The following is a 15814-nucleotide window of genomic DNA, read 5'->3' as shown; positions in this document are numbered from 1 at the left end:
AGGCGCTCTCCCCATCTCTATAGTTTAAGGCAGTTGTAAACAGATCGGCTGTTGGGCATTGGGGAGAGTGGGATGGAAGAGCCCCAAACTTGGATTTCCGGGTGTTTGCGTGTGCGTGCGTGTGCGTGTGTGTGTGTGTGTGTGCGCGCGTGCGTGTGCGCTTGCTTGCTTGTGTGTCTGAGCGCATGTAATAACCCTAGCAAAAGCCTACTGCTTTCTTAAAGATCTAGCTGTCTGTGCTCTTTGGTGTCTGTAGGTCCTTCCCCTCTGAATGCTTCTGATTTTCTGCCCCCCCCTCCCCATATCACTTTCTATTTCTCTGCAGCGTCCATCGACCGCCCTGGTGGGAGCTTAGAAGGCGGCAGGCGAAGAGGGGTAGGAGGGGGGAGAGCCAAGGAGAAGCAGAGGGGGTGGCAGACTTGGGGATCTGCTGAGCTGGCACGGCACCCAGTCCGAGGAGGGCTCCCGGAGGGGTGGGGAGGCCAGTGTGACCCTGAAGCAATGGCCCGTTAGAAGGGCACTGTGTTAAGACGCCCCTGTGCAGGGGTGGGGGAAAAAAACCAAACGACACCCCCCCCCGAAAAAAAACGCTCCGCAAAAAGCTTCACTGGGCTTTTTCCGCAGTCGAGGGGGATTCCAAATTGAGTAACAAGCGGGGTGGAGAGGAAAGTCACTGGAAACGAAGTCTCTGGATCTTTTGACCTCAGTGCTTAGAAGCCCCTCCCCTTGAGCGTGGGGGAGACGCGCACACTGGTGGGGGGGGCGCTAGGGTCCCCCCCACCCCTCTCCCCTCCGTCTTTCCCACCCCGGCTCCTCTCCTGGTCTCTCACCCCTCCACCCGGCTTCCACCATGACGGTGATGTCAGGGGACAACGCGGACGAGGCTTCGGCTGCGCCAGGCCACCCCCAGGAAGGCAGCTACCCTCGGCCAGCAGACCACGAGGACCATGAGTGCTGCGAACGCGTGGTCATCAACATCTCCGGGCTGCGCTTCGAGACGCAGCTCAAGACCCTGGCGCAGTTCCCCAACACGCTGCTGGGGAACCCTAAGAAACGCATGCGCTACTTCGACCCGCTCAGGAACGAGTACTTCTTTGACCGCAACCGGCCCAGCTTCGACGCCATCCTCTACTATTACCAGTCCGGGGGCCGGCTGCGGAGGCCGGTCAACGTGCCGCTGGACATGTTCTCGGAGGAGATCAAGTTTTACGAACTGGGCGAGGAGGCCATGGAGAAGTTTCGGGAAGACGAGGGCTTCATCAAGGAGGAGGAGCGGCCCCTGCCCGAGAAGGAGTACCAGCGCCAGGTGTGGCTGCTCTTTGAGTACCCGGAGAGCTCGGGGCCGGCTCGGGTCATCGCCATCGTCTCCGTCATGGTCATCCTCATCTCCATCGTCATCTTTTGCCTGGAGACCCTCCCGGAGCTGAAGGACGACAAGGACTTCATGGGCACCCTCCACCGCATCGACAACACCACGGTCATCTACACCTCCAACATCTTCACGGACCCCTTCTTCATCGTGGAGACCCTGTGCATCATCTGGTTCTCCTTCGAGCTCGTGGTGCGCTTCTTCGCCTGCCCGAGCAAGACGGACTTCTTCAAGAACATCATGAATTTCATCGACATCGTGGCCATCATCCCCTACTTCATCACTCTGGGCACCGAGATTGCCGAGCAGGAGGGCAACCAGAAGGGCGAGCAGGCCACATCGCTGGCCATCCTCAGGGTCATCCGATTGGTAAGGGTTTTTAGAATCTTCAAGCTGTCCCGCCACTCCAAGGGCCTCCAGATCCTGGGCCAGACCCTCAAAGCTAGTATGCGAGAGCTGGGGCTGCTCATCTTCTTCCTCTTCATCGGCGTCATCCTGTTCTCTAGTGCAGTGTACTTTGCCGAGGCGGAAGAAGCTGAGTCGCACTTTTCTAGTATCCCCGATGCTTTCTGGTGGGCGGTGGTGTCCATGACCACTGTAGGATACGGTGACATGTACCCTGTGACAATTGGAGGCAAGATCGTGGGCTCCTTGTGTGCCATCGCTGGTGTGCTGACAATTGCCCTGCCCGTACCTGTCATTGTGTCCAATTTCAACTATTTCTACCACCGAGAAACCGAGGGGGAAGAGCAGGCGCAGCTGCTCCACGTTAGCTCCCCAAACTTAGCCTCTGACAGTGACCTCAGCCGCCGCAGCTCCTCTACCATCAGCAAGTCTGAGTACATGGAGATCGAAGAGGATATGAATAATAGTATTACCCCCTATAGGCAGCCCAATATCAGAACTGGCAATTGCACCACAGCTAACCAAAACTGCGTTAATAAGAGCAAGCTCCTGACCGATGTTTAACACACACAAGCAAGCAAGTAATAAAAAAAAAAAAAAGTCCCACCTAGCTGCTTGAAAGACTTAAAAGGAAAACCCGTAGTGACTGAGCCACGTCACTCTTTGTAGATACATTACTAACGCCGTCTTTGAATGCTCTAACTCTCAATGCATTGTTGCATTGCGAACTTTTGGCGAGGCGAACCAGAAGCTTTCTAGATCCATGAAACAAAAACAAAAAACTATTTTCATTTTACCAATTAAAATGGGAAAAGAAAGGGTATTTTCTCAAACTGGTTGAAAGTAATCAGTCCGCGAACGAGTCTAGGTAAACTAAGATTCATCTGCTTCCCCATTCAGAAACGTTTTTTAATCCCTTAGCATCGTTAACGTACTCTTATTATAATTTTAGCCTAAAAACAGCCAGATGATCATTTAGAAATAGAAAACTAAAAATTTGCATGGAACTTCAATAGAAAATCTTTTCAAGCTGCACAGTGCTATTAAAACAGTGCATCAGATGTATTATATGTAATGTGATCTGTCAGTCAACATGGGTAAGGGACAAAAAAAGTGTTTTTAAAATTTTGATCAACTGAACTGCATACTACAAGATGAAACAATTACTTAAGACTTGTTCACAAAGCACCTTATAAATCCAAAACTGGTCCTCATTCAAAGGGATTTTCCCTGTGCCCCACCTCCGAATCCAAACTATTCTGAGAAAAAGAAAACGGAATTAAAACAATGGATTCTTCTGCAGTGCTGCTAAGTTTTTCTCAACTGCAGATGTGCAAACACAGGTCTCTTCTCGTAGTCCTGCCCCCTAGCTCCGAGCCTCCAGAACTGGGTGTCAACCCTTTGCCCCCTCCTTGTAAGAGAGCACAGCAGAGTTCAATGTAAGCATGTTTGAATCTGACGCTATTTACTTTATAACCGCATGCTGAGGACGTTAACTCAGACAATAGGAGATAAGCTTACCTTGGAATCGACTCTTGTACAAATAGATCCTTTTTCATTTGCATTCACCAAAAGTGCACTCCCTCATTTATGAACTATTTTATTAGTAAACACAGTACTGTATCTAAGTGCATATGTTAGTCAGATGGGAATAATAGCTTTCTGGAGCTCAAAGCATGTTCTCGTATTCAGCATTACGGCCTATTTGACTAAGATGTACCTTGACTTCATTAATGCATGATTTCAGTTCAAACGAATGAAAAGAAAAAATAAATTAATTTACATGTTTGTGGGAAGAAGGACCCAAAAGAAATAGTGGGAGGGTGGGGGTGGGGGTGGGGGTGGGGGGGGACTCAGTCCATTTTCCTGCCTTGGCTCAGGGCAATGTTAGGTTTCTGTGCAGGTGTCGGCAGAGAGAGGACCAATATGCCCATCCCTTAAAGGAAAACCATGCGGAATAATAAATAAGTCACCAAGGTATAGATAGCAACACCTAAGAACAAGTATTCTTTCTAGCTGAAGATAAACACAAGCCAAGCAAGCAAACTAAAAACAACAACAACAAATAAAAAGGTGCAATATTGCATGCTTTTTTCGGTGCATTCTTAGGATGTAAATGAAAATGTTTATCTATTGTACGCATCCAAAGCCAAGCTGATTTCTTTTTTGCAGTCCCAATCGGAAGTCTGTTGAGACTTCTTGCCCCCTGCCCCTACTCCCTTGAGGCTCCCTGAAGAAACTCAACCAATTGATTTAATAGTTGCTTAGTGCCTTCATCCTGTACCCACAGTGAACTGCAGAAAGTGCCTCTGTGAACACAGCTGCAAAGATAAGTGACAAAGTGGGGCAAGGGGTGGGGCACAGATATTTTGCTTTTTCACCCTCGCTCTCTCACTTCCCCACTGTGAGAAGACCACTCCATCCTAAACCCCCGGAGAGGAGAGGGAGAGACCAGGAGGGTGCTGCGTCTCTGGGTCGCCCCAGTGAACTTGGCTCTTTTGGCAGCCAGGCGCTGAAACAGGAGCTGGAGGCCCGTTTTCCAACTGGACATGAACCGGGAACTTTTTTTCTCCTCGTTGCTACCAGGCACCAAGATACACGCACTGGGACTTTGCTTCCCATCGAGGACCGCTCTGGACATGCATGGTGTCCTCGGACCCTGTATCATGCTCCGTGCACATCTCTTGAATCCTCTTCTGTGGATAAGAGCCCTTTGCCCACTCTCGACTCCCAAAAGAACAATCTCGGATGGTCTGATCTTGTCAGACATCGTAGCGGACAAGGGGACACTAGATTCATAATGACATGTCCAAGGCTTGCTCTTCCCGGTCCACCGCCTGCAGATAACTTCCTGGGATGTTTCTACCATCTTTCCACCTGGCAGCCATCTCACCAACTCCCAGATGAGCATCTCTCCAACTCTGCAGCCCTGTGGCCACCCTCCCCTCCCCACCTCCACCACAGCCCAGAATATCGTGGGGACTCGGTACCCAGTGGGAAGAGAGCTGGGTGGGTGACACAGACCTCTGGAGCCTAAAAGCTGTCCACCAAGGAAGAAGCAGATAACAGCCTTTTCAAGGACACCAAGGTGGAGAACCGTCATGCTGCACTTGGCTGGACACCTGGTATCCCTGTCCTGTTTCTCCTGGACATCTGCCCAGCTTCTTCCATTCCTTTGGCCCGTCCTATCCTAGACCTCGCTGGCAGGCAAGAGACTACAGTCGCACCCCGGCTGGCTGACTCCATGAAAAGAAAGAACAAGGATAGTTTTCATTTTTCCTGGGTGGCTTCCCTGACTCTCTAAGATGAACATAAGTCACAACTCATGGAAGGAGAGGGGTCAAGGCCTGCACGGCATCTGCCCACAGGGCATCGTCCCCCATTTCCCGACCCCTGTGTGGTATCTCCTCCCACTGGAACCTAAGCTCACCTGCCGCTTCCTCTCCTACCTGCTTTTCAAAATCCCCAGGTGGGAAAAATTGCCAATCGCGCCCCTAAATCTCCCAGGATGCCTCAATCTTTTATGTTAGACTCTGGGGTCTAGGGCACAGAGAACTTGAAACGCTGCGCTCTGTCAACAGCAATAATCCACTTGGTACTGCGGGGCGGATGGGTCAGAGGCTGAGACAAGGGAACCAAGACTGAGACTGGCTTTGGTGACTCGGTGCCTCTCACAGAGCAGCCCCGGGACTGGCTGGTTCTTCTGCATGTGTTCCAGGACCAAGTGCTGCATGCAGCGGGCCTGTCAGCCTGGGGTGAGCATGCGTTCTTGTTCTCCACGTGGGGTGTTCCGGGGGACACGGATGCTGCTTCTCCAGCTGTAGCTCATCGCGATGAAGGCAGTAAGAATGGAGTACGGGGCTTACCTGTGTAGCATAGGCGTGTGCAGTTTGACAAAATTCTTCAACCTTGCACTGTCATGTGCTGAAATGTCTTTGTAGACCTGAAGGTGCACTTCAACAAAACTGCCTATGAAGGAATGATGATCTTTTGGGTCACTGACTTAGATGAATTTTATTGGGCTTTTTAAATCTTTGCATTCCCTTCCTAGGCATGGAGTCTCAATGGCTCATGCCCTGAATCCTTGTTTTCTCCGGGAGGAGGAGACTTGCCATGCTGATAGCCATAGCTCCGCTCTCCCAGTGCACTGAGGCCCTAGTTCAATAGGGTGGCAGTGGGAGAGTCGGGTCACACCAAGGCTGTTAACCACCTAAGACTCTCGGAAGTAGTTAACTCACCTAAAGTGATCTGAATTAGAGAGACCAAAGAATTCATTTCCTCTGTCCTCAGATGCAGGGAAGACAGATTATCGCCAGGGAAGGTTTGTTTGTTTCTATGTTCCTTCCTCCCCATCTGTGCGCCAGGACCCCCTATCCCCCACCCCTCGCCACCTCCCCAGGCCTCCCCCATCTCCTGGAGACCCGAGTGCTGCTTATCAGTGAAACCGGTGGGTCATCAGAGGGCGTTAATGGCTTAGTCTAGGAAAATAGCAAATTCTCCTACACGTATGCCCACAGGACAGTCGTTTCTGCAAAATACAACTGTGCAGAGGGTTTGGATCCCAGATGGTGGGCCGGAGGTACAGGTGGAATCACCACCTTGGCTCTCTGGAAAAGGAAAAGCAGAGCACATCGTGGGAGTGCTAAGTGAGGGGTAGATTGCAGGCTGTTGTCAGGTTAGGTTTTCGTCAAGTGGAAGTTGAGCCCATAAAGGGCCTCTGTCCCATTGCACATACAGATTTTTCAAATTAGTTCACATCTGAAGGACTAGGTAGAAATCATTTCCTGGCCCTTCATTGAATAGAGGAGACCTCAACAACATGTGTTTTGCTTTTGGGCTGGTTTTTTTTTAAATTAAAACTTTAATTCCTTGTTTGGTAGATTAGCTAACACTGAGAGGATAAAGCGACTAGTCACCCCCTTTCTGCCAGGAATGACTTATTCCTGGGGGTGATGGGAATTGGTGGGCAGTAACCATCCACAGCTAAATAAATAAATAAATAAAAGCAGCCCAGGCCGAGTGGAAACTGCCAACATCCATTTTATCATTTAGCTTTCTCTCTCTGTCTCTATCTCTTCCCCCCCCCCCCCCACAAAGTGAGAATGGAATCTGTTGATGTTTCTGTTCCCAAACACACTCCAGGTTTGAAACCAGACCCAATCCAAATCAACTCAGGAGGTGGCCTCTCATCCACCGTGTGGCGTTGTCACACTTGCGCGTAATTATCTCATAGGATTTCAGGGTATATGCGAACATGTCCAGTCCGACTCAGGTAAACTTTAGAAGAATGTACATTGCTTATCATTTTTGTAAAGAAGCAGACAGGAGCTTGACTTGTTAACCAAAACTGTTCCATTGCCTTGGGCCACTGTGCGAACTCATTCAGGGTATAGCTGTAAGGTTCAGAAGCCTTGGGATCCAATGCTAGTCTCTTTGCTGAGGCACCATGACCCTGGGCTCTCTTAGGAAAGCCCTTGTGATATAAGGGGCGAGGCCCTGCTGACCTCAGGACTATTAGCTTTAAGGAGATGACCCCCCAGTCATAGTGGCTTTCCTGTCAGGGCGAAGGACAGGGACGTTTTTAGGACACGAGAGACTTCAAAGAAAATAGAAAAGATACATACCCAACTCCCAGGAAAGGAAAGAACACCCAACCCCACAGGAAGTACCTGGCAAAAGATTCCGGGTTCCAAGTTGTCTCCTCTCCTTCTGGTTGGGCCGTGCACTGCTGCGGGAGCGTGCGTGTAGCGGCTGTCAGTAGACAACACGGGCTCTACATGACACACCTCTCCTGTGAACAGTGGGACCCAGGTGAAAACACATTGGAGTCGTGTTCATTCCAAGTGCACCCTCAGGACAACAAACCATGGAAGCTGAAGAAGCGCCGTGTTCTGTCTTGCCTCTGCCAGTTGCTTGCACTTCGAGTTAAGGGGTGTCTCATTTTCACTAACTGTGCGTTTCCCCGCCCTAACCGTCGAAGATGTCAGGTAGAGGGTCTTGAATGGGACGAACTGAGAACGCAACCGAGGCGCATAGTGTTCATCTATGCAATTTTACTTGCTTCTGTCACTTTATGATCTGTTCCTATTTGGCATCAATTAAAGATAATTTTTAAGGATCTTACTGAGGTATAGTCTGACTGGTTATTTGTCTCTTGTCTAAATGATCTCTTGGGCTCCCCTTCGTACCCCACGCCCTTCTTGTCTTTCCCCAGGCTGGAGGGTCCCTTTAAATGACACAGTGACTCCCAAGATTGTGTAAAAGGCGCACAGCAACCCTCTCCCCCCCCGAAACTCCTGGTCCATTTCTGCTGTCCAAGGAAACGCCCCGAGGTTAAGTTTGGACAGTAAATGCACACTTTGGTGGCAGGTAGGAACCCCGTTAGAGGCTGTTGGAATGTGGCTGTGGAAGGGAAGGAGTGGGACACTCTCCTTAGGGAGAGGAAGCCCCCCTGGGGTAAAGTAATCGAGGCTCAAGGGAGAAAAGCATTAGTTAGGTTTGCTTAAATTGTTTGTGGTTGTCAATGGACTATATATATATATTTTAAATTCACCGTCCAAGAAGCTTTTCAGGAAGTGTGTGTGTGTGTGTGTGTGTGTGTGTGTGTGTGTGTTTATGGGTGTATAAACTCGTTGTGGCCCTTCATCAAACGGCTTGGCTTGATAGTTACAATATGATGTTAGAGGTGGATTTGATGGTAGAAACACAAAGTTGTTCCCAGCTGTCTTTTGTATAGATCTCTCCCACATAATTCAGTGTGTGGTTAAGGTTTTCTTCCTGTTTGTTTTCTTTCCCCGCCAAATGTTTCTATATATACACACACATATATGTATACACACATATAATGCATAACTCCTTACTGCATGTCCTATTAGTTCTCCTGAATATCCAGATGTTCTTTTTCTTCCTTGTGAACATCACATTGTACACAAGCTCTGAAGGCAGAGCACAACGTGTCTCCTGGGGGCATGTCAGGCGTCTAGTTTGTGTCAACTACATTGAATGGCTGATGTGTCACCGTCGAATCCCATGCCTCAGGGTTGGGGCTCTAGCTGTCCGGTTGAAGATGAATTTTGCTTCTGCTATAAAAGTTGCTTCTGAAAGTCGATCCCGAGGCTGGGCAGGCTGCCCATGATGTTTCTGTTAAGGCTGGGCAACAGGCCAGGCTGAGCTCTGACAGAGAGGGTCTGAAACAGCAGGAACAAGTGCACCACCGCCGTGGGTACAGGAGCCAGAACCAGGACAGTCGCTCCCCAACATGCGTGTCTGTGCTTCTCAAAGCTCAGCCTTCGAGGGGTGTTCTGGAAGCGCAGGTAGACGGGGCCAGGTAGCTTTCAGGGACAAGGGTGCAAAAGGAAGCTGGGCACCCTTACATGCCAAGCTCGATAGCAGTGAAGCCAGTTTCGTGAGAGGTCAACCAGAGGCGGCAGGGACATAGAGTCGATGTCACCCGGTCACCGCTGCCCTGCTGTGGCTTGCTCCCTGCTGTGAGCGGAGACTTGAGGAGCCTAACTGAGCATGGCTGTGGATGGAAGGGCAGTTCCGAGGCTGGGTAGAATGCGCACCGCCGCGATGTAAAATGCAGGTCAGGCCTCCCAGCTGGAAGGGCAGCCCTTTGACCCACTTAAAAACTAACCAACCTAAACCCACTGACATCCAGTCAATTCTGACCCCGGGTGACCCTCTAGCACAAAGGAGAGCTGCTCTTTGGGGTTTCTGGGTCTGTGAATCTTTCGTGTCAACTTTGTCCAGTGGACAGGCCGACGGGCTCGAACTTCTGGCCTTGCGTTTCCCAACTCCAGCGAAATCCATTACACCGCCAAGGCTCCCTAGCTCAAAAACAAGTCATCCAACACTACCTCATGGCCTCATTGCACCTCACAACAACCCAAACCAGCAATTGTCAAGTCACGTTGGAGACATCCCCATTGTAAAGCGCACCATGATTGGACATACAAGAGAAGGAACATTGGCCGTTGCACCTGTTCATTCCAATCGCAGAGATGTTAAACAATGTGTGTACTTGGGGCGGGGATCGGGCTTACCGTGGACAAACTACAGTGCTTTTCATGTGGGCATCTCTAACTTTCCTGCTGTGACTTCCAGTTGCCCTGGGGTCCACTCTGGCTGAGGGCAGCCCCATGGGCTTAGAGCAGATTGTGCGCCACATGTGTGTCCAATGATTTGGAGGTAGATTGCCAGCCCTTTCTTTGGGGTACATCTGGGTGGGCTCGAACCTCCCGTCGTTCAGTTAACAGTCCACTGAATTATCTTTTCTTGGCACCACTCGGGATGCCTGCCAGTCTGCTGAAGACTCCCCGCCATCCATTCTGGTATCCAGTCTGTTCTGACTCAGAGCGGCCCCGCAGGACAGGGTCACACCGCCGCTGTGCGTTTCTGAGACTGAAAATCTTGATGGGAATAGAGAGCCTTGTCTTTCTCACTCTGCAAAAGAGTTTCAAACTGCTGACCTTGAAGCTGGCAGTCCAATGTATAACCTGCTATGCCCCTCAGGGCTCCAAGAGTTCGGGGGAGTGGGCTGAGGCCCGCTGGGCTTGCAGAGGGCATTCGAGGTGTCTGGAGGGGCTGCACCTCGGGACTGCCAGGTTTGGGATGGCAGCCCAGCCCACAACCCACTAGGGCCCCAAGACTCCCTAGGTTTGTTAACAGATGTCCATTGTAAACGCATGCAATTTGGCAGTGTCCTTAAGAGCCAGACTCTGGCTGTCATTCTTACAGCTGTCTTTTGACACCGCACTGCATTTTCTTGGTCTTGCCCTTGCCGCAGATTTTGTGCTTGGCACTGAGGATGCACCAGGCAACGTGCTCCCTGTGTATGGTGTTTAATGCCCAGAGGTCAGTTACCCAGCGAGGGCGGTAGATTCAGTGTGGAACAAGGCTTGTTCTTGCTCCCCTTGCGGCTCTGCCCTGCAAGAGCACACTCTTGGCCATCAGACACTCAGACCGTTGGCCGCCCCATGCTTTCCCCCAGCTAAAACACAGCCCGACAGCTCTCATTCCCCTGTAAGGTGCTAATTAATAGCAACACTTTCGGCTTGTATAGCTCTCTTTGCAGTTTTCAAATCACTTCCTCATTAATGATATTGCTAGACTCCGTTTGATGAATCAGACGGGGCCGGTCCTGGCAGTCAGTCTCAGAGGTGAAGGGACCAACCGAGGTCTCAGGAAGAGGAACCAGAGGTGATGGATCCGTAGCCCGGTGCCCCGTAGTGGCTCGGTGAGTGTTTACTGAGTAAACAGAGCCAGACGTTAAAGAAAGACTAAGAGACTTTGCCTATGTCTTTATAGCTGCTTCGGACCTTGAAATCCTTCAATGTGGGAAAGCAAGGGCTTGCCAGGTTGTGTGCATTAAATGAGATGATGCATGCTGGCTCCATTCTAAAGTGTTTTATAAATGGGAGCTATTGCTAACCATGGTATAAATTATGATGATGAAGGGGAGGAGTCAGGGATCATAGGCACTGGGCGAGTCCTTGAATGAGGTAAGCCAGAGCACCGACTCACGGACACTGAGTTCATTCTGACTCCCGGCAACCCTGGAAGACAGCGTAGAATGGGTCCTGTGGGTTTTCAAGACTGTCAGTCCTTATGGGAGTAGGAAGCCTCTCTTTCTCCCGCAGAGCCATTTGTGGATTCGAACTGCTGACCCTGTGGTTAGCAGCCGAATGCGTAACCCGCTGGGCTCCTTTAAAGGACGTCTCTAGGGAGAGCAGAAGCCTGTCAAAGGATGAACTAACTGTCTCACGGTGGAATGGGAAGACTGGGGACAGAGATGATTTCCAGCAGAAATCATTGATACACGATGCTTCACGCCAGGAAGCAGCAGTCCCCTGTGATTGTCCCATGAGTTCCAGTCTTTCCTGACTCTTCCTTAATAATATTCTGCGTCTATCGGCCTGAATTATGGAGGTTAAACTCTGATGTGAAATAATCTGAGGAGCCAGGAGCTACTTCGTATCATTCCCATGTTTCTGGTGGCTTCCTCTCCCATCTGCAAAACATTGTGCGGCTGCGATCGTTTCCCTCCCACCTGGGATTAGGGAGGTGTTGTTTGCCACATTTTCTCAGGTGCTTGTCTGAGACTCGTTTTAGAAATATATTTTTAAAAACAGCAAAAAAGGTATTACTAACTTTCCTGGCTAAAAATATGATCCCCCACACAAACATGCAATGCTAAGCATTGCCTTTTCTGGAAGAGCACACCTGGACAGAGATGGCGAGGGACTTGGACAGGCTCCAGCCCTTCCTTCTTCATGTGGACGTCAGGAAGACTGCGGTGTGCTTTCCTGAAGGAGGTCTCACGGTGGTTTAGTAAGGCGTTGACGATCTGGAAAGAACTTTGGCTCCTTGAACGTTTTATCTGAAGATTAGCATGCAGGGGCTAGGCTGGGGTCTCTGACTTAATAATCATTAAAATAGCAAAGGCTTCATAAGCAGTGTGTTCCTGTTGGTTGTAAGAGATAGCACGTTCTCAAGGTTGTGTTACGTATGGGGGGTTACATGCACTTTCAGGAAGATTTCCAAAGAAAAGAAAATACGCTGGAATTTGACTTCCCAGAATTGAAACCAGAGGATGATGAATGAGTAGAGACTTAGACTTAAGCTAATTATGGTTTTGCACTCAGGGCCAAATTAAACTTTTATTAAAAATTGTCATTCCTCACTATATCCAGAACACTTGGAAATCCAAGACGTATCTTAATGGCTTCTTGTTCACTCTTATTGCAGGCCAGCTTTCTACCTCAATCTTTGGGGCTTGGTGATGGTGCTTAAATGAAAAGATAGCTCTATTTTTTGCCATTCCATATAAGACCATTCTTTTATTGCATCGGAGAGGAAGTCTTTTTTTTTTTTAATGTGAATTTCAAAGAGAAGCTTTCTGACTCTGAAGATCTATGTCATAGTACACCCCCCTCTCATTAACAGACAAAATACTTTTTTAGAACTTAGAGATAGGCACAGCTGTACCCACGTTGGCCAGAAGGGACTTCCAGCAATGGGGGTACAGCTTTATTTTGGGAAAGATCTCAGGCTCAAGAACATACTAGCATAAATGGAATTGACCCCTTTTTAGGTCCCAAGAGGATGAAGATCACGATTGTCGGTATTTTAAAATAAATGCCTAGCTTTAATGAATAAAGGCAATTCTTATAAGCATCCTTTAAGCACCGTGTTGATAATTCGGAAAGCAAAGTAAGTTAACAACATGCATGGTAATAAGTCTGTCCGTTAAGTTGGAAGAATAATTTTTTTCTACCAGAAGATTTCCAAGCAGTGCACTGGAGCAGGCTATTGACAGCTAGCATCATGCATTACAGGTATAAGCCAGGGTGACGAGAGGTGGTCCCAGCAGCAGTCGCATATTTTGACTTTACACACTCATGGGTTTGCACAGAGTATGGTCAGTTAAATGAAGATGGTGGTGCTCTACCGGCCTGAAGGCAGAACCTTTGGCCAGGACAAGGTTCCCTTCTCTAAAGGGTTGAAGAGGGATGACCAGAATATGGAACAACAATGTGGGGAATTTTGAGATCCTGTTCCCAACATTATTCACTTGTTCAGCACTCCACAATGCATCAGGTCACGTATTGATTATTATGGTGACTAATATCATGAAGAATCCGTTAATGCTGTTTAATGTTAAGTGATGGGCTGTTCATGCTGTTTTTGTAGAAAGCCACATAACTCATTTTATTGGTCAATTAGTGCTCACAACAGCAAAATTGTGATGGAATGACTGCTGGGCTCTGTATGAAATGGGACCCCTAGTGCTCATAGATTGTGTAGTTCTAATTGATCCAAGAGGAAGATGAGGTCACCGACTGGTTTTGAGAGAGGATCATGGGAAGTCTCAGAATTCTAACATTCAAACCTAACGAACAGTAACCCTCCACACAGACCTGCAGGGCACATTACTAAAGACGATTTTTAAAAGATGGTGTCGTGTAAAGGCGGTCAGGGTGAGGATAACTCTGCTGGACTTCCATGCCGTTTCCACCATTCATGTACAGTAGCCAGCTACTGTATGAATGAAAAGTCTGAACCTGTTTTAGGAACTTTCCCCTCGGCCTGCCGGGCTCAAACTTATGTCGCCTGTGTTGTAGTGAGTTTGCGTCCCAATTCAGAGCAGCCACGAGTGTGAGAGACAGACACTGTTGATCTCTCCTTTCGTAGGGGATTTTGTTGCATTTTCCTTTGACGGGGGTTGTGATGGTAAGCACAGCAGGTCATTGATAACTTCTCTCTCAAGACCTGGAGTGCGGGCATTTTCAGATTATTCTGTTTAATACTACAAGGTTGTCTCATCTTTCACATCTACTTGCCTTAGGGGCTGGGCATGGAAAGTCAGTTAATTTGACTAGAATACGCTGGTTCTAATTTTCAGAGCCTCTGGGTTTGATTGGGTAGAGTGCCATCTTTTCCGTCAATGGTGGTAGATAGTCTAAGCTTGCGTGAGAATATTCACAACTGTTTGACTGACTCTTTGCTGAATGCACCTTCTAAGAGTGAAAGCAGACCAGGGGCCTGGGCATCTCTGTAAGTCAACCTGAGGCCAGAGAGGTAGGACCTTATCAAAGTAAACACTGATGAAGGAGTCCATAGATTTGGAAATCATGTCATAGGTATATACTGAATCTTTCACTGATGGTATTAACAACGGAAGTAAAACAAAAACAAAAACCAAGAAAGCTTGTTGCATGTGACTTGATTCCAGTCCACGGTGACCTCATGCGTTGTAGAGTAGCACTTGCCCATAGCATTTTCCTGGCTGTGATTGTGATGGAGGCTGAGTGGCACCCCTTTCTTCTGCGTTGCTCTAGGGGGGTTTTGAACAGCCTACCTTTTATGAGTAGACAAGTGCAAACCCCTCCTGTCACCCAGGCCACGAATCATCTATTTTGGGCTCTGATACTGACATCACTAAGAAAAGTCTACTCCCGAAGCCAGCTCCTGCATAGGTGCACACACACGCACACACGCACGCACACATGCACGCGCGCACCCATACCTGTACTCTCAACTCATCTACTGTCCTTGAACCTGCAAGTATCACCTGTGCTGTAGGGCAGGTGGGTGGAGGAGTACTTTCAAGGGATACTAAAGATTTGTCATCCCTTCCTTTAAACATGTAACACATCATAATTAATTATTTTCACTATGACACAATGGCCCATTTTTCCATGAAAGAAACGACTAGTCAAGTAAAAGAACCAGCAAACCAGCCAGCAGAAGTTTGGGGTCCGGGTTCTTTCCCTCTGGGTTGGGTCTCACCCCAGGGAGTGTGTGGTGAACGTTGCCTCTGTTTCTTCCCTGTCTGACTTTCTGCTCCATCTGCTCCTTGGTCACTTCAACTGCACAGTCATGGACAGCGGGCTAGCGATGGACAATGTGCGCGTGGGTCTCAAGGTGAGACCTGCTGCTCCGGTAAAGATGTTCAGCCTCGAAAACCATAGAGAGCTTCATGGCAAATGGGAACAGAGCTGATGGCGGTGGGTTTGGTTGTTTTTGTGGTAAGGTGTGGTCATCTCTCGGCATTGGTCTTCTTCTCCCTGGGCCGCTTCTCCATGTGTTGATAAATCCAAACCGTGTGTACCTTCTGTGGTATCGTCCATTGAGGAAGCAGCATTCCTCATTGGACGAATGGGTTGAAAGCTTTCCATTTTGTTACCTGGGATTTGCAGAATTTGGGTTGGTGGGAACTCTGGTGGTATAGTGGGTTTTGCGTTGGGCTGCTAACGACAGATCAGCAGTTCGGAACCACTGGCCATTCCTTGGGAGAAAGAGGAGGCTTTCCATTCCCACAGAGTTGCAGTTTCAGAAACTCATAGAACTCACAGTTCTGCCTTGTTCCCATCAGGTCACTAAGAATCGGAGTTGATTCGATGGCAGTGAGCTTGCAGTGTGGGCCTATTGCCTGTCTCATTATTACCTCAGGAGCTTCTTGACTGGGGTATAAATATAGGTGATAATAAGAATATCTGTGTCTAAGTAATGCTGTTTGGCTGAATTTCTAATTAA

The 15814-nt window shown here is 48.8% G+C and overlaps 1 protein-coding gene across 1 annotated transcript; it reads left to right on the top strand.

Moving 5' to 3' along the window:
- The first annotated feature begins 486 nt into the window (after positions 1-486).
- LOC142451237 (potassium voltage-gated channel subfamily A member 1) lies at positions 487-3571 on the top strand. The gene has a single exon (XM_075553139.1). It carries the CDS (start codon positions 851-853, stop codon positions 2336-2338), a length of 1488 nt encoding a protein of 495 aa, XP_075409254.1. The 5' UTR covers positions 487-850; the 3' UTR covers positions 2339-3571.
- Positions 3572-15814: the final 12243 nt, after the last annotated feature.

The sequence above is a fragment of the Tenrec ecaudatus genome, chromosome 6 (assembly GCF_050624435.1).
Source record: "Tenrec ecaudatus isolate mTenEca1 chromosome 6, mTenEca1.hap1, whole genome shotgun sequence".
NCBI classification, from domain to species: domain Eukaryota; kingdom Metazoa; phylum Chordata; class Mammalia; order Afrosoricida; family Tenrecidae; genus Tenrec; species Tenrec ecaudatus.
This window is presented reverse-complemented; position numbering and strand designations above follow the sequence as displayed.